General features: G+C 46.4%; 1 protein-coding gene across 2 annotated transcripts; it reads left to right on the forward strand.

The window, feature by feature from the left end:
* Positions 1 to 706: 706 nt before the first annotated feature.
* LOC101152944 (folate receptor alpha) lies at positions 707 to 7,322 on the forward strand. 2 transcript variants are annotated; one of them, XM_004051746.4, is made up of 6 exons: positions 707 to 780; positions 1,596 to 1,661; positions 3,189 to 3,364; positions 6,297 to 6,485; positions 6,638 to 6,773; positions 6,923 to 7,322. In XM_004051746.4, exons 3-6 carry the CDS (start codon positions 3,197 to 3,199, stop codon positions 7,201 to 7,203), a joined length of 774 nt encoding a protein of 257 aa, XP_004051794.1. In that variant the 5' UTR covers positions 707 to 780; positions 1,596 to 1,661; positions 3,189 to 3,196; the 3' UTR covers positions 7,204 to 7,322. The 2 variants fall into 2 exon arrangements, with proteins under 2 accessions (XP_004051794.1, XP_004051795.1); XM_004051747.5 differs by lacking the exon at positions 1,596 to 1,661 and having other exon boundaries at positions 713 to 780.
* Positions 7,323 to 21,239: the final 13,917 nt, after the last annotated feature.

Genomic DNA, 21,239 nt, shown 5'->3' on the forward strand with positions numbered 1-21,239 from the left:
ACCTGCCCCTCCCTCTCCCTTTTCCCATCTGTGGTACCACCATGGGCTCAGAGAATAAAAAAAATGAAGGCTTCTGTCATTGACTGGGGTGGAGATAGAGGGAAGAGTTAGCCCAGAATCACAGGTGCTGTAGAAAGGATACCTGAGTTACCGGGAGAGGGGGTCCATGAGTTGGGGATGGAAGGAGAGCTTGGCCCTTCAAACAATAGAAGAGCTGATCAAAAGATTCAGAACATCTGTGATTTTGTGGCTGGCGATGGGTGGCACCTGGGCTAATGGGGGTTGGGGGAGTTGGTGGCTCTACAATTTATGGCCTTGGGAGATCCTTGCTCTCTATAGCTGACTGGGAGGTTGGAAGCCTGGGCTCTAGCCCTTGCCTTGATCCTCCGGATCTCATTTTCCTCATCTGTCTAACAGGACAGAGGGGTTGGAAACTGATGAGATTAGCTCAAAGGATCCTGGCAGCTCAGGCTGCAAGATTTTTTTCAGACCTGAGTGTTTGGGAAAAAATTGGGTAGGTGGAGCTTAGGGACTGGCCTTAGGCCTGCACTGTTAATTCACCCCCTCCCACTACCCCATGGAGGCCTGGCTGGTGCTCACATACAATAATTAACTGCTGAGTGGCCTTCGCCCAATCCCAGGCTCCACTCCTGGGCTCCATTCCCACTCCCTGCCTGTCTCCTAGGCCACTAAACCACAGCTGTCCCCTGGAATAAGGCAAGGGGGAGTGTAGAGCAGAGCAGAAGCCTGAGCCAGACGGAGAGCCACCTCCTCTCCCAGGTATGTGACACTCCCCATCCCCCTTCAGAGGCCACACACCCTATGGTATTCCCACCATGTGTTAAGGATTTTCTGAACTGGAAGGGCCCTCTGTTTGCCTGAAGGCCAGAGAATCTTGAAGTGGAGACTGAGGCCCAGACCAGAGTGTGGCCTGCTCAAGGTTAAACGACAAGTTAGTGTTCATCCCCCTGAACTAGTACCTGGGCTCTAGCCCTTCAGTCCAGCGCTGAGTTCTCAGCTCTTCTAGTCTGGGGCCCCAAGGTTGGGTGTGGGGGTCATGATTGTTGGTGGGGAGGGGTCACAGCTGGACTAAGACCTGAAGGTGAGACTAGGCAGGTGGGAAAGGAGCTTGCAGAGTGATGCTGCTCAAAAGGACAGGAAGAGAGCCTGGCTTCAGAAGCAGCCACAGCAAGAGAGACTACTGACTGAACAGGTGGGCTCCACTGGGGGCTGGGGAAAGGATTTTCTCAGCCCCCATCCCCAGCACTGTGTGTTGGCCACACCCATGAGAGCCTCAGCACTCTGAAGGTGCAGGGGGCAAAGGCCAAAAGAGCTCTGGCCTGAACTTGGGTGGTCCCTACTGTGTGACTTGGGGCATGGCCCTCATCTGTGCTGAAATGATTCCACAAAGATTAAACTGGCTATCATTTGTTGATTTCCCCTTCTCACATTTAATCCTTGCAGGAGAAAACTAAGCCTCAAGATAGTTTGCTTCTCTTTCCCCCAAGGCCAAGGAGAAGGTGGAGTGAGGGCTGGGGTCGGGACAGGTTGAATGGGAACCCTGTGCTCTAAACAGTTAGGGTTTGTTCCCGCAGGAACTGAACCCAAAGGATCACCTGGTATTCCCTGGGAGTACAGATTTCTCTGGCGTGGCCCTCAAGGTTAGTGAGTGAGCGGGTCCACAGGGGCATGACTGGATCCTGGAATGAATGAATCAACCATGAGAGAGTGAATGAACACTGGAATCAATAGAGTAGCAGAAATAATGGATTGTGGAGCAGGAAAGAGAGCTGCTGGGTGGGAATTCAATTCCAGGCTTATCTGAGCCCTGCTGTGCAGTCGGCCTGGAGACAGCCCAGCTCAGGCCCTGCCTAGGCCCCTGTCAAGGAGGCCCTGTCAAGAGGAGAGGAGGGGCAGCACGGGGGCAAGGCAAGCTTGTGAGCGGGAAAGGCATGTCCACTTTAGCGACTGGTATGTGGAAGATGAGTTAGAGGAGACAGATGGAGAGAAGTCATAGGAAATAAATTCTGAGCAATTTAGGAGGGCCCAGACACCTGGTGTCCAGTGGAGTGAAGGAAACAGTCGCCTCCCAAAATTCAGTGTCTGAGGTCAAAGGATTGAAGTTCTGTGATGAGCAAGGAGAAGCCAGCTCTGTGTTAGGGGGCACAGGAGCTCCCCAAGGCCCCAGGGCTGTCCAGCTGGCCGTCCCCTGCCAGCACCCGTGCCCTGTGACCCCACCCCACCAAGATCCCATGGTTTCCGGGAAGGGCCTACTAAACTAGCTTGAGTGATGAGGCTAGAAAGGGGCTGGGACCAAGGTTTAAAAAGCAAAACAAACTAACAAAAACCACACTGCAGCCCCCCCAACTAAAACATTTTTATAAACTTTTTTTTTTTTTTTTTGAGACGGAGTCTCGCTCTGTCACCCAGGCTAGAGTGCAATGGCGCAATCTTGGCTCACTGTAACCTCCACCTCCTGGATTCAAGTGATTCTCCTGCCTCAGCCTCCCAAGTAGCTGGGACTACAGGCACACGACACCACACCCAGCTCATTTTGTATTTTTAGTAGAGACAGGGTTTCACTATGTTGGCCAGGCTGGTCTCAAACTTCTGACCTCAGGTGATCCACCCACCTCAGCCTTCCAAAGTGCTGGGATCACAGGCGTGAGCCACCGCGCCCAGCCCATTTTTGTAAACTTTTACAATGAAGTAATTTGGTGTCAAAATCTGACCTGAAAATTAATGTGAGTTTATGTATAGTTTTAATTTATCCCACTAGTGTAACTGTTTCACCCCAGAATATACACTTGATTATTGGGTATATGAAAATTATATTTTCTTTGAATCACCTTTGATGAAATCCTAAAAAATTTTAACCCTGAAACATTTGAATAAGGCATTGTGGACCTATGGCAAACTCCTGGCTATTTCTGCATTTTGCCCAAATCCATCCTTGAATTATATCACCTGAACCTCGTGACCACCTGGAGAAGGCAATGAGGCTCAAGCCAGGGAGGGGTGGTGTCTAATCCTACCTTTCATTGGATCTGGGAAAACTGAGGGAGATGGGGGCAGGGCTCTATCTGCCCCAGGCTTCCGTCCAGGCCCCACCCTCCTGGAGCCCTGCACACAACTTAAGGCCCCACCTCCGCATTCCTTGGTGCCACTGACCACAGCTCTTCCTTCAGGGACAGACATGGCTCAGCGGATGACAACACAGCTGCTGCTCCTTCTAGTGTGGGTGGCTGTAGTAGGGGAGGCTCAGACAAGGATTGCACGGGCCAGGACTGAGCTTCTCAATGTCTGCATGAACGCCAAGCACCACAAGGAAAAGCCAGGCCCCGAGGACAAGTTGCATGAGCAGGTGGGCCAGGGGGTGATCTGGGGTGGTGAGGGACTGGCTCAGGAAGAGGAAACGAGGACATGGAAATGCCAAACCCCATTCACTGGTGAACTGAAGTGGAGGAGCCCTTCAGTTTGCATTAATATGGGTGACTATTTCACAGACACTGTGTGCCAAATGTCGGTACAATGCCAACAGTTCACCTTCTTGGTTGTTGAGTTTCCGCATTACAGAAATAAGGAAGCAGGCCCAAAGGAGAGCCTGGGAAATGAAGTTGGAGTGACCCATCCTGGGGTTGCTTGATTTAGGGATTTAGACTGGGAATGACTCCTCCAAAGATCTGAGGGAAGAAACTGCACACTGTGCATAGTGGCCTCTTTTCTACCAGCCCTAAACAGCTCAAGAAGGGAGAGTCTCTCACATTATGAGGCTGGGTGCAAAGCATTCTGTTTTTTTTTCCTGAGACAAAGTCTCCATATGTTGCCCAGGCTGGTCTCAAATTCCTGGACTCAAGTCATCCTCCCACCTCAGCCTCCCAAAGTGTGGGATTACAGAAATGAGCCATACGCCCTCCTGAAGCATCTTGGTTCATGCATCTCGCAAAACTTTGGGCTGTGTCTCTCGACATTGGACCTGAGGTCTCCCTATAACATTTATTTTGCTACCACCCCTTTAATATCCTGAACATGATGATATAACTAAAGAAAAAGCAGAGGAAAAGTAATTTGTAGGCCAGGTGTTACGGCTCACGCCTGTAATCCCAACACTGTGGGATGTCGAGATGGGCAGATCACTTGAGCTCAGGAGTTCGAGACCAGCCTGGGCAAGATGGCAAAACCCCATCTCTACTAAAAAATAAAAAAAATTAGTCAGGTGTGGTGGCACACGCCTGCAGTCCCAGCTACTCAGGAGGCTGAGGTGGGCGGGTCAGTTGAGCCCAGGAGTCAGAGATTGTAGATCGTGCCACTGCACTCCAGCCTGGGCAACAGAGTGAGACCTTGTCAAAAGAAAGAAAGAACGAAAAAAAGAAAGAAAGGAAGGAAGGAAGGAAGGGGAGGGAGGAAAGGGAGGGAGACAAGGGAGAGAAACTTGTAATATGCATTTCTTTTTTTTTTTTCTTGAGATAGAGTTTTGCTCTTGTTGCCCAGGGTGGAGTGCAGTGGCACAATCTCAGCTCACTGCAACCTCCACCTCCCAGGTTCAAGTGATTCTCCTGCCTCAGCCTCCTGAGTAGGCACACGCCACCACGCCCAGCTAATTTTTTGTTTGTTTGTTTGTTTTGTTTGTTGGTATTTTTAGTAGAGATGGGGGTTTCACCATGTTGGCCAGGCTGGTCTCGAACTCCTCACCTCATGATCCGCCCCTCTTGGCCTCCCAAAGTGCTGAGATTACAGGTGTGAGCCACTGCGCCCAGCCTTAAGTGCACATTTTATTTATTTATTTATTTATTTATTTATTTATTTATTTATTTATTTATTTATTGAGATGGAGTCTTGCTCTGTTGCCCAGGCTGGAGTGCAGTGGCACAATCTCAGCTCATTGCAACCTCCACCTCCCAGGTTCAAGCAATTCTCCTGCCTCGGCCTCCAGAGTAGCTGGGACTATAGGCTCCTGCCACCATGCCTAGCTAATTTTTGTATTTTTAGTAGAAATGGGGTTTTGCCCATGTTGGCCAGGCTGGTCTCCATTCTTGACCTCAAGTGATCTGTCCACCTCCACCTCCCAAAGTGCTGGGATTACAGGCACTATGTGAGCCACTGTGCCCGGCCCACATTTTAATATTTAGCTTGTCAGCCTTAAGTAATGAGATTCAGGAAGCTTGAGGATAGGCACAAAGGAGCATAGTTTCAAGTTGTCCTGAATTTTGCAGCCATCACAAGTTAGTTTTTAAGGAAAAAGATTAGTTCCTAAGTTGTTTCTCAATAATTTATAATAAAATAACATCCACAATTGATTGGCTATACATTGTTTTTTTGTATCACAAATTCCACGAACAGATAATGGGTGAGGCAACTAGTCAGGGACAAAACACTTCCCAAGTAGCTGGGATTACAGGTGTCCACCACCACACTTGGCTAGTTTTTTGTTTGTTTATTTTTTGAGATGGAGTCTTGCTCTGTCGCCCAGGCTGGAGTGCAGTGGCATGATCTCGGCTCACTGCAAGCTCCACCTGCCGGGTTCACGCCATTCTCCTGCCTCAGCCTCCCAAGTAGCTGGGACTACAGGCGCCAGCCACCACGCCTGGCTAATTTTTTGTATTTTTAGTAGAGATGGGGTTTCACCATGTCGGCCAGGATGGTCTTGATCTCTTGACCTCGTGATCCACCCGCCTCGGCCTCCCAAAGTGCTGGGATTACAGGCGTGAGCCACCGCACCCAGCCTAATTTTTATATTTTTAGTAGAGACGGAGTTTCACCATGTTGGCCAGGCTGGTCTCAAACTCCTGATCTCAGGTGATCCACCTGCCTTGGCCTCCCAAAGTGCTGGGATTACACAAGTGAGCCACTGCGCCCAGCCTGGGGTTACAATTTAAATTGCTTTTTTACCTTCAAATCTTTATCACCTCAGTGAGGCTTAATCTGACCGCACTATTACACTGCAAGTCCCCATCCTTCTCTGCTTAATTTTTGTCCAAAGCAAAAATCAGGTGATGTGTTCATTGTTGTAACCCCAGTTTCTACAAAAGTACCTGGGTGAGAGTAAGTAGGATCTCAATAAAGGTTGAATTAACAAATTTTGTAATGACTGCAACTCCAGCAGGAGCTCCCTTTTGGGCTCCCACTGTCTCTGACGGCCCTCTCCCCTAAAGAGGTCCCAACAGCAAATATTTTCCTGGGTGACTTCCAGTGGTCTGGGGAATCAAGGACTAAGAGGGGAGACACTGCATGTGGAATATTCTGGCTGTGCTGGCTGTGCTGGCTGTGGACTGAGTCCTCTGTCTTCCCCCATCCAGTGTCGTCCCTGGAGGAAGAATGCCTGCTGTTCTACCAACACCAGCCAGGAAGCCCATAAGGATGTTTCCTACCTATATAGATTCAACTGGAACCACTGTGGAGAGATGGCACCTGCCTGCAAACGGCATTTCATCCAGGACACCTGCCTCTACGAGTGCTCCCCCAACTTAGGGCCCTGGATCCAGCAGGTATGCATGGCTTCCTGCAGGTACAAGACCTAGCGGAGCAGCTGAGCTTTCCAGGCGTCTCTGCAGGCTGCAACCCCAGCTCCAGTTCTATTCAGGGCTGAGTTGCTGGGATTCTTGAACCTGAGCCCTTCTTTTGTACCAAAATCACCCAGGTGGATCAGAGCTGGCGCAAAGAGCGGGTACTGAACGTGCCCCTGTGCAAAGAGGACTGTGAGCAATGGTGGGAAGATTGTCGCACCTCCTACACCTGCAAGAGCAACTGGCACAAGGGCTGGAACTGGACCTCAGGTGAGGGCTGGGGTGGGCAGGAATGGAGGGATTTGGAAGTGGAGGTGTGTGGGTGTGGAACAGGTATGTGACAATTTGGGGTTGTAGGGCTGGCAGACCTCAAGATAGTTCCGGGCCCAGTGGCTAAAGGTCTTCCCTCCTCTCTACAGGGTTTAACAAGTGCCCAGTGGGAGCTGCCTGCCAACCTTTCCATTTCTACTTCCCCACACCCACTGTTCTGTGCAATGAAATCTGGACTCACTCCTACAAGGTCAGCAACTACAGCCGAGGGAGTGGCCGCTGCATCCAGATGTGGTTCGACCCAGCCCAGGGCAACCCCAATGAGGAGGTGGCGAGGTTCTATGCTGCAGCCATGAGTGGGGCTGGGCCCTGGGCAGCCTGGCCTTTCCTGCTTAGCCTGGCCCTAATGCTGCTGTGGCTGCTCAGCTGACCTTTTACCTTCTGATACCTGGAAATCCCTGCCCTGTTCAGCCCCACAGCTCCCAACTATTTGGTTCCTGCTCCATGGTCGGGCCTCTGACAGCCACTTTGAATAAACCAGACACCGCACATGTGTCTTGAGAATTATCTGGATATGGTCTACGGCCATACCACCCTGAACGCGCCCAATCTCGTCTGATCTCGGAAGCTAAGCAGGGTCGGGCCTGGTTAGTACTTGGATGGGAGAATTATTTGGATATGAATGGAAACATGACTGTTTTGTTTTCCAATTCCCATTGATTGAAACCAGTGAGACTGGGCCAATTCCTAGCTCTGACAGTTGCTATGAACTAGCCTGATACTTAACTATTCTTCTAACTTAGGAGACATTCGTAGCTCTCAATTTCATTTTTTACTATTGCTCCAATCTAGAGCCAAGCCCAGGAATTTTTCATTTGTTTGTTCTGAGACAGGGTCTCACCCAGGAATTTTTTGTTTGTTTTGAGACAGGATCTCACTCTGTCACCAGGCTGGAGTGCAGTGGCATGATCTTGATTCACTGCAACATCTGCCTCCTGGGCTCAAGTGATCCTCCCACCTCAGCCTCTCAACTTGAGACTGCAACCATGTGCCACCACACCTGGCTGATTTTTTTTTTTTTTTTTTTTTTGAGATGGAGTTTCGCTCTTGTTGCCCAGGCTGGAGTGCAATGGCATGATCTTGGCCCACTGCAACCTCCTCCTCCCAAGTTCAAGTGATTCTCTTGCCTCAGCCTCCAGAGTAGCTGGGATTATAGGCATGCACCACCATGCCTGGCTAATTTTGTATTTTTAGTGGAGATAGGGTTTCTCCATGTTGGTCAGGCTGGTCTTGAACTCCCGACCTCAAGTGATCCGCCTGCCTTGGCCTCCCAAAGTGCTGGGATTACAGGCGTGAGCCACTGCGCCCAGACCCACCTGGCTAATTTTTACATTTTTTTAATAAAGAGGAGATCTTGGTATGTCGTCCAGGCTGATCTCAAACTCCTGGCCTGAAGCAAACCTTTCATCTCAGACTTCAAAAGTACTGGGATTACAACCGCGAGCCACCACGCCCAGCGCAGTCTCAGCTCACTGCAACCTCTGCCTCCCACATTCAAGCAATTCTGCCTCAGCCTCCCGAGTACCTGGGACTATAGGTGTGGGCCACCATGCCTGGCTAATTTTTGTATTTTTATTAGAGATGGGGTTTCGCCATGTTGGCCAAGCTGGTCTGGAACTCCTAACCTCAGGTGAGCCGCCCACCTCAGCCTCCCAAAGTGCTGGGATTACAAGTGTGAGACACCATGCCCAGCCTAGCTCAGGATTTTATCATTTAAACTGAACATAAGCTTCCCAGCGTTGATTTCTGTGCTGTGCTCAGCTCTCCAAAAGATGAGGTGGGAATGGCTGTACCCAGCATGTTTTGGATGGGTTGCTGGGAAGAGGGTAAGGGTGGCAGCAAGAGCCATACGGCACTAACAGCTAATACCCACAAAGCATTATCTGCTAGGCACTATCCTAAACTGTTTATACCGATGACATGTAGATACTACTGTCTGCATTTTCCATATGTAGAAACAGACACATAAATTAAAGAACATTGCCTGGCCAGGCACAGTGGCTCACACCTATAATCCCAGCTCTTTGGGAGGCCGAGTCGGGTGGATCACCTGAGGTCAGGAGTTCGAGATTAGCCTAGCCAACATGGCAAAACCCTGTCTCTACTAAAAATACAAAACTTAGCCGGAAGTGGTGGTGTGCACCTGTAATCCCAGCTACTCGGGAGGCTGAGGCAGGAGAATCTCTCGAACCCAGGAGGCAGAAGTTGCAGTGACCCGAGATCATACCATTGCACTCCTGCCTGGGCAACAGAGCGAAACTCCGCCTCAAAAAAAAAAAAAAAAAAAAGAAAGTACATGCTCTTTCCCATCATGGAGTGAATAAATATGTGTGTCTTGAAGGGATAATGGGTCCGTGGCTGACCAGAGGAGCTGGGCCTAAGCTGCTCTGCCAGAGCTAGGACAGGAACCCAAACTTTGACTCCTAAGCAGGTTCCAAACCAATAACCTGAAGGGTTTTAAGGCAGCGTTCCCCATTAAATATAGTTTGTAACCTTTGTATTAAGCCAGGTTATGTTACAGTAACATTCGTAATATTTTTGTGGCTTCATACAACTCACCTTTTTGGGGTTTTTTTGTTTGTTTTCTTTTGTTTAGAGACAGAGTCTCTCTCTGTCACCCAGGCTGGAGTACTGGCATGATTATAGCTCACGGCAGCTTCAAATTCCTGGGCTCAAGTGATCTTCCTGCCTCAGCCTCCTGAGTAGTTGGGACTACAGCTGTGAGCTACAACATCCAGCTAATATATACACATATAAAATATGTATTATATATATATAATAGTAAAGACAGGGAGGTTCTCACTATCTTACCCAGGTTGGTCTTGAACTTGCACTGAAGTGATCCTCTCAAATTGCTGGGATTACAGATGTGAGCCACTGTGCCTGGCCACAAATCATGTTTATTTCTTGCTTAAGCTGCAATGTTTAATGTGGGTTATCAGAGGGATTCTGTTCATTTCTCTTTCCTGGACTACATTAGCAGCCAGGGGGTTCTGCTTCTCATTCCAGGCCCAGGCTGATGGAGGCTCCATCTTCTATGAAACAGGAAGAGGGAACTTAGCGAATTCCATAAGGCTCTTCAAATTTCCACCTGTCACTTATATCATTGGCCAAATCAAGTCATGAGCATGCCTAAATTCAAGAAGGCCAGGAAAACATGATCTTATCATGTACTTGAAAGGAGAGGAGAATCACAAGGTTTGCAACAGACCTCGTTGTTTTCTGGTCAGTTTCTATTTCATGCACGGTCATAGTTACAAATTTAATTTTTTGGTTAGATCCTAGTAAGAAGGAGGATCAACTCTTTAAACCTATGCAAATAACTACATCAACCCAGGCCGGGCATGGTGGCTTATGCCTGTAACTCCAGCACTTTGGGAGGTCGAGGCAGGTGGATCACTTGAGGGCAAGAGTTCAAGACCAGCCTGGCCAACATGGTGAAACTCCGTCTCTACTAAAAATACAAAAAAATCAGCCAGACGTGATGGCACATGCCTGTAAACCCCAGCTTGTTGGGAAGGTGAGGCATGAGAATTGCTTGAACCCGGGAGGTGGATGTAGCAGTGAGCCGAGATCCTGCTATTGCACTCCAGCCTGGGTGACGGGCAATGGAGTGAGACTCCGTCTCAAGAAAAAAAAAAGAAAAAAAAAAGAAAAACTACACACACACACAAAAAACCAGAAAAACTACATCAACCCGAAAAGTGGAGCAATCCACTGCTGACCGCCCTGGGTAGTCTTGTAAACAAGGTCAATTGTTGCATCATGTTCTCTACAGGATCAGTGACACCATTTACAAATATGATTAGTTTACAGATATATTTGGATTAGTGGAATTAAAGATAAGTACCATCTAAAACCAACTTTTTTTTCTTTTTTTGAGATGGAGTCTCACTCTGTCACCAAGGCTGGAGTGCGGCGGCACAATCTCGTGTCACTGAAACCTCTGCTTCCTGGGTTCAAGCAATTCTCATGCCTCAGCCTCCAAGAAGCTGGGATTATAGGCATGTGCCACCATGCCCAGCTAATTTTCATATTTTTTAGTAGATACGGGGTTTCACCATTTGGTCAGGCTGGTCTCAAACCCCTGGCCTCAAGCAATCCACCTGACTTGGCCTCCCAAGGTGCTGGGATGACAGGCATGAGCCACTATGCCCGACCTATTTCTTTTACTTATTTATTGTGTGTGTGTGTGTGTGTGTGTGTGTGTGTGTGTGTGTGTGTGTGTGTGTGTTGGTTTTTGTTTTGAGACGGAGTCTCTCTCTTGTCCAGGCTGGAATGCAGTGGTGTGATCTTGGCTCACTGCAATGTCTGCCTCCCGGCTTCTCCTGCCTCAGCCTCCTGAGTAGCTGGGACTACAAGCATGCGCCACCACACCCAGCTAATTTTTGTATTTTTAGTAGAGACAGGGTTTCTCCATGTTGGCCAGGCTGGTCTGGAACTCCTGGGCTCAAGTGATTCACCCACTTCGGTCTCCCAAAGTGCTGGGGTTGCAGCCGTGAACCACCAAACCTGGCCCACTTCTATTTTGGACCAAAAGCATAGGTGATGAATGCAAAAATTGATAAATTGGACTTAAAATTCAAAACTCTTGCCCTTTAAAAGACAGCCTTAAGAAAATTAAAAGACAAGCAACAGACTGGAGGAAATATTTACAAAACACATCTGATAAAGCATCTGTATTCATAATATACAAAGAACACTTACAACTCAGTAATTATAAGGCAGTTGACCCAATCAAATAATGGGCAAAAGAAATGAACAAACTTCATTAAAGAAGATACATAGGTCGAGTGCGGTAGTTTATGTCTGTAATCCCAGCACGTTGGGAGGCTGAGGCGGCCGGATCACTTAAGGCCAGGAGTAAAGACCAGCCTGGCTAACATGGCAAAACCCTGTCTCTACTAAAAATACAAAAATTAGCCAGGTGCGGTGACACATGCCTGTAATCTCAGCAACTCGGGAGGCTGAGACAGGAGAATTGCTTGAAACTGGGAGGTGGAGATTGCAGTGAGCTGAGATCATGCCACTGCACTCCAGCCTGGGTGACAGAGCGAGACTGTGTCTCAGAAAAAAAAAAAAGAAGATACACAAATTATGAGTAGTTACGTGAAAAGATACTCAACATTATTAATCATTAGAAAAGTGCAAATTAAAACCCCAGTGATATACCATTTTATAACTATTAGAATGGCAATAATAATAAGATAGACAATAACAAATGTTGGCAAGGATGTGAACACTCACACAGTGCTGGTGGGGATGTAAAATGGTACAGCCCTTTGGAAAACAGTGTGGCAGTTTCTCAAAAAGTTAAATGTAAAACTACCATACAACTCAAAATTCCACTTCCAAGTATCTACTCAGGAGAAATGAAAATCAACATAACAAAACTTAATTATGAATATTCATAATATTAGGTATCATTATACATAATAGCCCCAAGCTGGCAACCTATATACAATGTGTATATATGTATACATATATACGTGTATATATGTATATATATATTTTTTGAGACGGAATTTTGGTCTTGTTGCCCAGGCTGGAGTGCAATGGCGTGATCTTGGCTCACTGTAACCTCTGCTTCCTGGATTCAAGCGATTCTCCTGCCTCAGCCTCCCAAGTATCTGGGATTACAGGCACACACCACCACGCCTGGCTAATTTTTGTATTTTTTAGTAGACACAGGGTTTCGCCATGTTGGTCAGGCTGGTCTTGAACTCCTGACCTCAGGTGATACACCTGTCTTGGCCTCCCAAAGTGCTGGGATTACAGACGTGCGCCAGCGCACCTGGCAATAACCTAAATTTTTAGCAGCTGGTGAGTGGATAGACAAAATGTGGTGAATCCATACAGTAGAAGACTGTGCAGCAATGAAACGTGATGACACATGCTATGTTGTGGATAAACCTCAAAAACATTATGCTAAGTGAAAGGAGCCAGACCTAAGAGGCTTCATGTGGCATGATTTCACTTACGTGAAATGTGCAGGAAAGGCAAATTTATAGAGGCAGTAAGTAGAGTAGTAGCTGCTCCAAGAAAAAAAAAAAAAAAAAGATAGGATTTGGCAGTCAAGGAGTGAGTCTATTCTTGGTGTAGATGTAGATAACACCATTAAGAGATGTTTATGAGGTAGCCCATTGACCAAGGACTTTTTTTTCCAGCTGGCACAGGTAAGGTTTGCTAAATTGAGTGTTACAGACCAGAGCCAGGGGAAAGAAAAAGGCTATATCATATGCCTAGCCCCCTAAAAAATTAAAGAAAAGGGAACATGAAGTACATTACCAAAAATACCAAGACAATAACCACAATCATATCTCTTTCATTAACTTTCCTCTTTCCTTTTCTAGTTACATGTTCTTGGGCTAGCATCTTCCCCCAGAGAAGTCTTCTGCCTGAGGGCTGAAATTTTGCTAGAAATCCCTAGTCTGAGGACTCTGGTAGGTTGACTCAACCAAGTGTTAGTTTACGGTGATGATATCAGATACATGGGTTTATTTCCTGTCAGAAAAGTATAGCAGGTATGTTTAGACAAACAAGAGTGGAGAATAGAAACCAGCTGTTGAGCTGGGTGTGGTGGCATGTTCCTGTAGTCTCAGGTACTTGGGAGTCTGAGGTGGGAGGATCGCTTGAGCCCAGGGAGGTTGAGGCTGCAGTGAGTGGTGATCATACCACTGCACTCCAGCCAAGGACGTCAGAGTGAGACCCTGTCTTAAAAAAAAAAAAAAAAAAAAAAAAAAGGAAACCAGTTGTTGAGAGTATCAAACAGCCTGGCCAATCTATTCATTTTCAATATCAGAATGAAAGAAGAATATTCACTGGGGTGTACTACATAACGGCACAAACCTACTGGCGACTGCTAGATTTCATGAGGTCTCAGATGATGGCTACATAGAACCTATTATTATTAGAACCTGGGGAGGGAGCAAGGGACAGGGAGGGTTAGTCTTCTCAACCGATTTAACTTTTTTCTTAATTTTTAGACAGAGTCTTGCTCTGACACCCAGGCTGGAGTGCAGTGGCGTGATCTCAGCTCACTGTAATCTCCGCCTCCCAGATTCAAGCGATTCTCATGCCTCAGCCTCCTGAGTAGCTGGGACCACAGGCATACGCTACCACATCTGGCTAATTTTTTTGTGTTTTTGGTAGAGATGGGATTTCACCATGTTGGCCAGGCTGGTCTCAAACTCCTGGCCTCAAGTGATTCACCCGCCTCGGGCTCTCAAAGTGTTAGGATTACAGGTGTGAGCCACCGTGCCCAGCCTAACTTATGTTTGATAATTCTATGTGTCTTCACTAGTTGGCTGAGCTCTGCAGGTGATATAGATAATGAATGTATTTACAAATCTTGAGGGCCTTATAGTCTATTTTGTAACACGTGTACTACAATTGCTACCAACAGTACAAGGTTAAACTATGGAATAAAATCAACATGGGCATAAATTTGACAGTCATCACGTGAGGCCTTGCACATGAATATGAGTATACTTTTATCCTTCCACGAAGGTCCACAATCATAGTCACAACACTTTACCTTGCATAAAAATCATCTTAGCTGGGTGCGGTGGTTCACATCTGTACAGCCTGGACAACATAGTGAGACCTCGTCTCTACAAAAAATAAATAATTAGCTGGGCATGGTGGTGCACACCTGTAGTCCCATCTACTTGGGGAGGCTAAGGCAGGAGGATCGCTTGAGCCCAAGAGGTCAAGGCTGCAGTGAGCAGTGTTTGTGCCACTATACTCTAGCCTGGGTGACAGTGAGACCCTATCTCAAAAAAATATCTAGAAGGAATGAGCCCCTCTTTTTGGTCTGACATCTTTCTCTACTTTGTGGACATGATGGACAAGGCAGCTCTTATAATACTGATAAACTAATTTTAAAAATATGGAGCATGCCAATTATACCTAATTATTTTTAGCATCCCTCCTTGTATCCTTCTTTCCTTATGAGTGTTATGCTGTGTGGGAGTGAATTTTTGGTGTAATCCAGTAGCTGTCTGGGAAGTGTAAGATGATTTTGCTGTTAAAAAAGAAATGCCTTGATAGTTATATTATTCTGAATTAGGACCTGATCTTGGAGGACAACAGAAAAAAGTGTTCTCTGGGAAAGGCCTTCATCTTGGCTGTGTAAGAAAACTATATTTCACAACAACCTTGTCATTAGGAATTCTAACTTCTTTATAGGTGAAGAATCCTATTGTTTTATTTTATATCATGACCCAAGACTGTGACATGAGTCAGCACAACAGGAAAATTAAAAAAAAAAAAAAAAGAAAGAAAAATAACATGCTTTTTGAGAAGTGAAATTCACATTCAGTTTGGGTAAGGACCTAAACTCTGCTGTCAGGGAAAAACACACAGGAAATAAAAAATAACTTTTGTTTCTTCATGTTAAAAGTAGACTTATACTCAAATGTTATACTCAAAGATGATTTTTTATGAGCAGCCAATATTGTTTAAAGCTTTCTATTTCTTAAAATAGAAGTCATCTGAAGAAGCACTTTTAGAAGGGCAGAATAAGGACGTTTGAAAATGCATTCCTCCATAAAAGCAAGAAAAACACTGGCAAAAATGGTCAAAATCAACTTTTTTAGCTGAGTGTGGTGGCTCATGCCTGTAATCCCAGCACTTTAGGAGGCCAAGGCGGGAAGATCACCTGAGATCAGGAGTTTGAGACCACCTTGGCCAACATGGTGAAACCCCGTCTCTACTAGAAATACAAAAATTAGCCAGGCATGGTGGCAGATGCCTGTAATGTCATCTACTTGGGAGGCTGAGGCAGGAGAATTGCTTGAACCCGGGAGGTGCAGGTTGCGGTGAGCCGGGATCACGTCACTGCACTTCACCTGGGTGACAAAGTGAGACTCCGTCTCAAAAAAAAACAAAAACAAAAAAAAACCACAACTTTTCTAGAACTCTTAAAACTAACCAAAAATTTCAAAAATCTAAGGAATATTTGTGAGTGATGTCAACAACATGGTGGACTAGGAAGCTCCTGACCCTCTACCCATGAACATACCAAATAAATATCCCTTTGCCTCTGACAGAAAGCCAGAGGGAATTCCTCTGAGAGCCAGCTGAGAGACTCCTACCCATCAAGCAATTAAGGAAACATCCACACCGAATAGATAGGAAAAGCTGAGGCACACTCAGGCACAGACCTCACCCCAAGCACTGCACCATAAAAGTGGGAAAGGAATCCCAACACCCAGCTTCTCCCTGTGGAGAGATGGCATTAAACCTCACATGTACTGCCCTAACTCTAAATGTCCCACAGTTTGGCTCTTAATTCACCAGCTTGGGGAGTGGAGGGAATTAGACCTGAACAAGTCTCTCCAGACCACAGGAAAAAAGCAACTTTTTTTTTTTTTTTTTTTTGAGATGGAGTCTCGCTCTGTTTCCCAGGCTGGAGTGCAGTGGCACGATCTCAGCTCACTGCAACCTCCGCCTCCCGGGTTCAAGCGATTCTCCCGCTTCAGCCTTCTGAGTAGCTGGGATTACAGGCGTGGTGGATTACAGGTGCGCACCACCACGCCCAGCTAATTTTTGTATTTTTAGTAGAGACAGGGTTTCACCATGTTGGTCAGGCTGGTCTCGAACTCCTGACCTTGTGATCCGCCACCTTGGCCTCCCAAAGTGCTGGGATTATGGGTGTGAGCCACTGGGCCTGGCCAAAAAGTGATGGTTTTATACTAGCACTTAAGTATTTCCAAGGACTTAATTCCCCGCGATCAATGCAGAGAGGGGACTTTAAAATGCAGCTCCTGTTTCTCCCTGGAAGGGGCACACTTTTCCAGTAGCTACTTGATGGTGTGGCTTCTAACTAATTTGCACGGGGGAGTTAAAGGGTCAGACAAATATTAACCTGCAGCCAGCCTGAAAAGCAGACTGGCACTTCCCAACCCTTCTCCCCTAGCTCACTCCAGCAATACCCCCACGTACATGAATACCCCCTGGAAGGAGTTTGTCCACACATCAATTGCCCCAACTTTCATAGCTTCAACCCAAGGGACTGCATTCTAAACTTCCTAGCTCTGGGAGGAGCTAGACCACAGGAAAAAAGTGGCAGCTTTATATGGGCATGTAAGTACTTCCAGGGGCTTCATCCCCCAGGGGTGGTGCACAGAAAGGGCTTTAAAAAATGCAGGTCCCAGCAGGGCATAGTGGCGCATGCCTGTAATCCCAGCACTTTGAGAGGCCAAGGCAGGCGGATCTCTTGGGCTCAGGAGTTCAAGACCAGCCTGGGCAACATGGTGAAACTCTATCTCTATAAAAAAATACAAAAATTAGCCCAGTGTGGTGGCGCATGCCTGTAGTTCCAACTACTCAGGAGGCTGAGGTGGGAGGATTGCTTGAGCCTGGGAAGCGAAGATTGCAGTGGGCCACTGTACTCCAGCTTGGTGACACAGTGAGTCCCAAAAAAAAAGAAGAAAGAAAGAGAGGGAGAGAGAAAGAGAGAGAGAGAGAAAGAGAGAGAGAGAAAGGAAGGAAGGAAGGAAGGAAGGAAGGAAGGAAGGAAGGAAGGAAGGAAGGAAGGAAGGAAGGAAGGGAAGGGAAGGAAGAAAGAGAAATGCATCGCCCATTAAAAAAAAAAAAAATCCACGTGTGGCGGCTCATGCCTGTAATCCCAGCACTTTGGGAGGCTGAGGTGGGTGGATCACCTGAGGTCAGGAGTTTGAGACCAGCCTGGCCAACATGGTGAAACCTCGTCTCTACCAAAAATACAAAAATTAGCTGGCATAGTGGCAGGTGCCTATACTTCCAGCTACTTGGGAGGCTGAGGCAAGAGAATTGCTTAAACCTGGGAGGCAGAGGTTGCAGTGAGCCAGAATCATACCACTGCACTCCAGCCTGGGCAATAGAGGGAGACTCCGTCTCAAAAAAAAAAAAAAAAAAAAAAAAAAAGCCAGACACAGTGGCTCATACCTGTAATTCCACCACTTTGGGAGGCTGAGGCAGGAGATTCACTTGAGGCCTGGAATTCAAGACCAGCCTGGGCAACATAGCAAGACCTCATCTCTCTCTCTATATATAAAGCAGCTTCCTGTTTCTCTTTGGAAGGGGTTTTTGGCATGCATCGAGTGCCCCAACTTTTCAGTTACCTCCCAAAGGTCTCCATCCTAAACCTTTTAAGTCTGGGAGCAGAAGGGACTAGGCATATGTGAGTCTTTTTTTTTTTTTTTTTTTTGAGACAGAATCTTGCTCTGTCACCCAGGATGGAGTACAGTGGAGTACAGTGGTGCAATCTCAGCTCACTGCAACCTCTGCCTCCCAGGTTCAAGTAATTTTCCTGCCTTAGCCCCCACCCCAGTAGCTGGGATTACAGGCATTCACCACCATGTCCAGCTATTATTTTTGCATTTTTAGTAGAGACAGGGTTTCACCATGTTGGTCAGGCTGATCTCGAACTCCTGACTTCAAATGATCCACCTGCCTTGACCTCCCAAAGTGTTGGGATTACAGGCGTGAGCCACTGCACCCGGCCATATGTGAGTCTTTCTAGATCACAGAACAAAGAGGTAGTTTTAAATCGGTGCACAAACAGTTCCAGGGCTATGCTCCTTTGGAACAATTGAGAAAAGGGGAGGGAACATCTAGTTCCCATTTTCTCTCCAGAAGGGGCTTATAGTACACTTCCAGTGGCTACTTGATGACCTAACAGCTAACAAACTTGCACCACGGAGATCGTGGAGCAAACAAACAATAGCCCTATTACAGCTTTAGCAAGGGAACTTCATGAAACTTTCCTCTGGCTCACCCCATAAATAAATCCAGGTCTACTCATTCTTACAGGAAGGAGCTTGGCCATGTACTGAGTGCCACAACTTCTATGGCTCCAACCCTGGGATCTGTCTCCTTAATGACGTAGCTCTTGAAGTTGATGGAGCTTTGCATTCCTGGGTGGGCTGAGACCACAGAAAATGAAGAGGTGAACATATAATAGGCACGCTTCCAACAGCTATTTCCCCAGGATCAGAAGGCACAACCTGAATGTTAGTAAAGGCATTTGCCACAGATTTTCTCCTCAGCTTAGTGCAGAGAGAATGGGAGATAAACACCTGTATTCAGGTTTACCATAAAGATAGAAGTAGCTGAAACACACACCCAACACTCCAATGTTTCCAGCTACACCTACAGAGTCTGGCTCCTGCTTTACTGGTCTCAGAATACTGAAATGATATGACATAAACTCCAGGGGGGCACCAAAAACAGAATAGAGGTCTGGACAAACACAAAGACTTGAGAGGTACCTTAAAATCTCTGGTCCCACAGATAGGTGAGAGCCTTCTCCTACACGAGGCCAGTCGGACAAGACTGAGAGCGATAGTGATATGCTCAGGCTTTGTGTCCCCAGCCAAATCTCATCTTGAAGTATAATCCTTGTAATTCCCACAAGTCAAGGGAGAGGCGAGGTGGAGGTAACTGAATCATGGGGGCAGTTTCCCCCATGCTGTTCTTGTGATAGTGAGTGAGTTCTCAGGAGATCTGATGGTTTTGTAAGGGGCTCCTCCCCCTTTGCTCGGCACTTCTCCTTCCAGCTGCCTTGTGAAGAATGTGCCTTGCTTCCCCTTCGCCTTCAGCCATGATTCTAAGTTTCCTGAGGCCTACCCAGCCATGCTGAACTTTGAGTCAATTAAACCTCTTTCCTTTGTAAGTCACCCAGTCTTGGGAAGTTCTTTATAGCAGTGTGAAAATGGACTAATACAGATAGTTATTTTATCTAATGTGCAGAAACCAACACAGAGAGTCAACGAAAATGAAGAAATAGAGGAATATGTTCTAAATAGAAGAACAAGATGAATATCCAGGAACTGACCTGAGTGAAGTGGAGATATGTGATTTACCTGACAGAGAATTCAAAATAATGATCATGGAGATGCTTACTGAGGTCAGGGGAGCAATGTAAGAACAAACTGACAATTTCAATAAAGAGATAAGAAGTATTTAAAAAGTACCGAATAGAGATAATAGAGCTGAAGAATACTGTAACTGAAATTAAAAATGCAATAGAGGGGTTCAATAGTAAACTAGATCAAGTAGGAAAAAAAATAGTGAATTTGAAGACAGGTTACTGGAAATTACAAAATCTGAGGACTAAAAAGGAAAAAATAATAAAAAAAGAGTGAGGATAATTTAAGAGACTTATGGAACACCATGAAGCATAATGACATAGACATTATCAGTATATCAAAAGGAGAAAACAAAGAGAAAGGGCTAGAAAACATATTCAAAGAAATAATGGCAGAAAACTCCCCAAACCTGGGGAAAAAAATAGAAATCCAGATCCACGAAGCCCAAAGGACATCAAATAAGATTAATCCGAAGAGACCCACACTGAGACACATCATAATCAAACTGTCAAAAGTTAAAGACAAAGAGAGAGTTTTGAAAGCAGCAAGGGAAAAGTGAAACATTACATGCAAGGAAACCCATAAGATTATCAGTGGGTTTTCAGCAGAAACCTTGCAAACCAGAAAGAAGTAGAATAATATATTCAAAATCCTTATAGGAAAAATAAATTTTAACCAAGTACAATACCAAGTAACCCTGTCTTCCAAAAAGGGAGAATGATAAAGACTTCCTCAGACTAACAAAAGCTGAGAGAATGTATCACCACTAGATCTGCCTTATGAGAAATGCTAAAGGGACTTATTTAAGCCAAAAGAAGAGGATGTTAATTAGTAACATGAAAATATATGAAAGTATGAAACTCACTGGTAAAAGCAAGCATGTTGTCAGGCCCGATGTGGTGGCTCACACCTGTAATCCCAGCACTTTAGAAGGCCGAGGCAGGTGGATCACCTGAGGTCAGGAGTTTGAGACCAGCCTGGCAAACATGGTGAAACCCTGCTTCTACTAAAAATACAAAAATTAGCTGGGCACATGCCTGTAATCCCAGCTATTTGGAGGGCTGAGGCAGGAAAATCACTTGAACCCTGGAGGCAGAGGTTGCAGTGAGCTGAGATCATGCCACTGCACTCCAGCCTGGGCAACACAGCAAGACTCTGTCTCACACACAAAAAAAAGTATGTTGTCAAATTCAAAATATTTAAATGCTATAATGGCAGTAGGTACATCAATTTTATATCTCTAGTAAAAAAGGTTGAAAGATCCCAGCTACTTGGGAGGCTGAGGCAGGAGAATTGCTTGAACCCAGGAGGTGGAGGTTGCAGTGAGCCGAGATCGCACCACTGCACACAAGCTTGGGCCACAAGAGGGAAACTCTGTCTCAAAAAAAAAAAAAAAAAAAAAAAAAGTTGAAAGAAAAACTAGGTCCCGTCCCCGTCCCCGTCCCCGTCTGCCTCTCCACCTGGCCGCCCATCATCTGGGATGTGAGGAGCCCCTCTGCCTGGCTGCCCAGTCTGGAAAGTGAGGAGCGTCTCTGCCCGGCCGCCATCC

This window comes from Gorilla gorilla, chromosome 9 (assembly GCF_029281585.2).
Source record: "Gorilla gorilla gorilla isolate KB3781 chromosome 9, NHGRI_mGorGor1-v2.1_pri, whole genome shotgun sequence".
NCBI lineage: Eukaryota > Metazoa > Chordata > Mammalia > Primates > Hominidae > Gorilla > Gorilla gorilla.

Coding starts and splice junctions, on each gene's coding strand:
- LOC101152944 (XM_004051746.4), top strand. CDS start 3,197: ATGGCTCAGCGGATGACAACACAGCTGCTGCTCCTTCTAGTGTGGGTG. Junction 3,365..6,296: donor AGGACAAGTTGCATGAGCAG/GTGGGCCAGGGG, acceptor TCCCCCATCCAG/TGTCGTCCCTGGAGGAAGAA. Junction 6,774..6,922: donor GGGCTGGAACTGGACCTCAG/GTGAGGGCTGGG, acceptor TCCTCTCTACAG/GGTTTAACAAGTGCCCAGTG.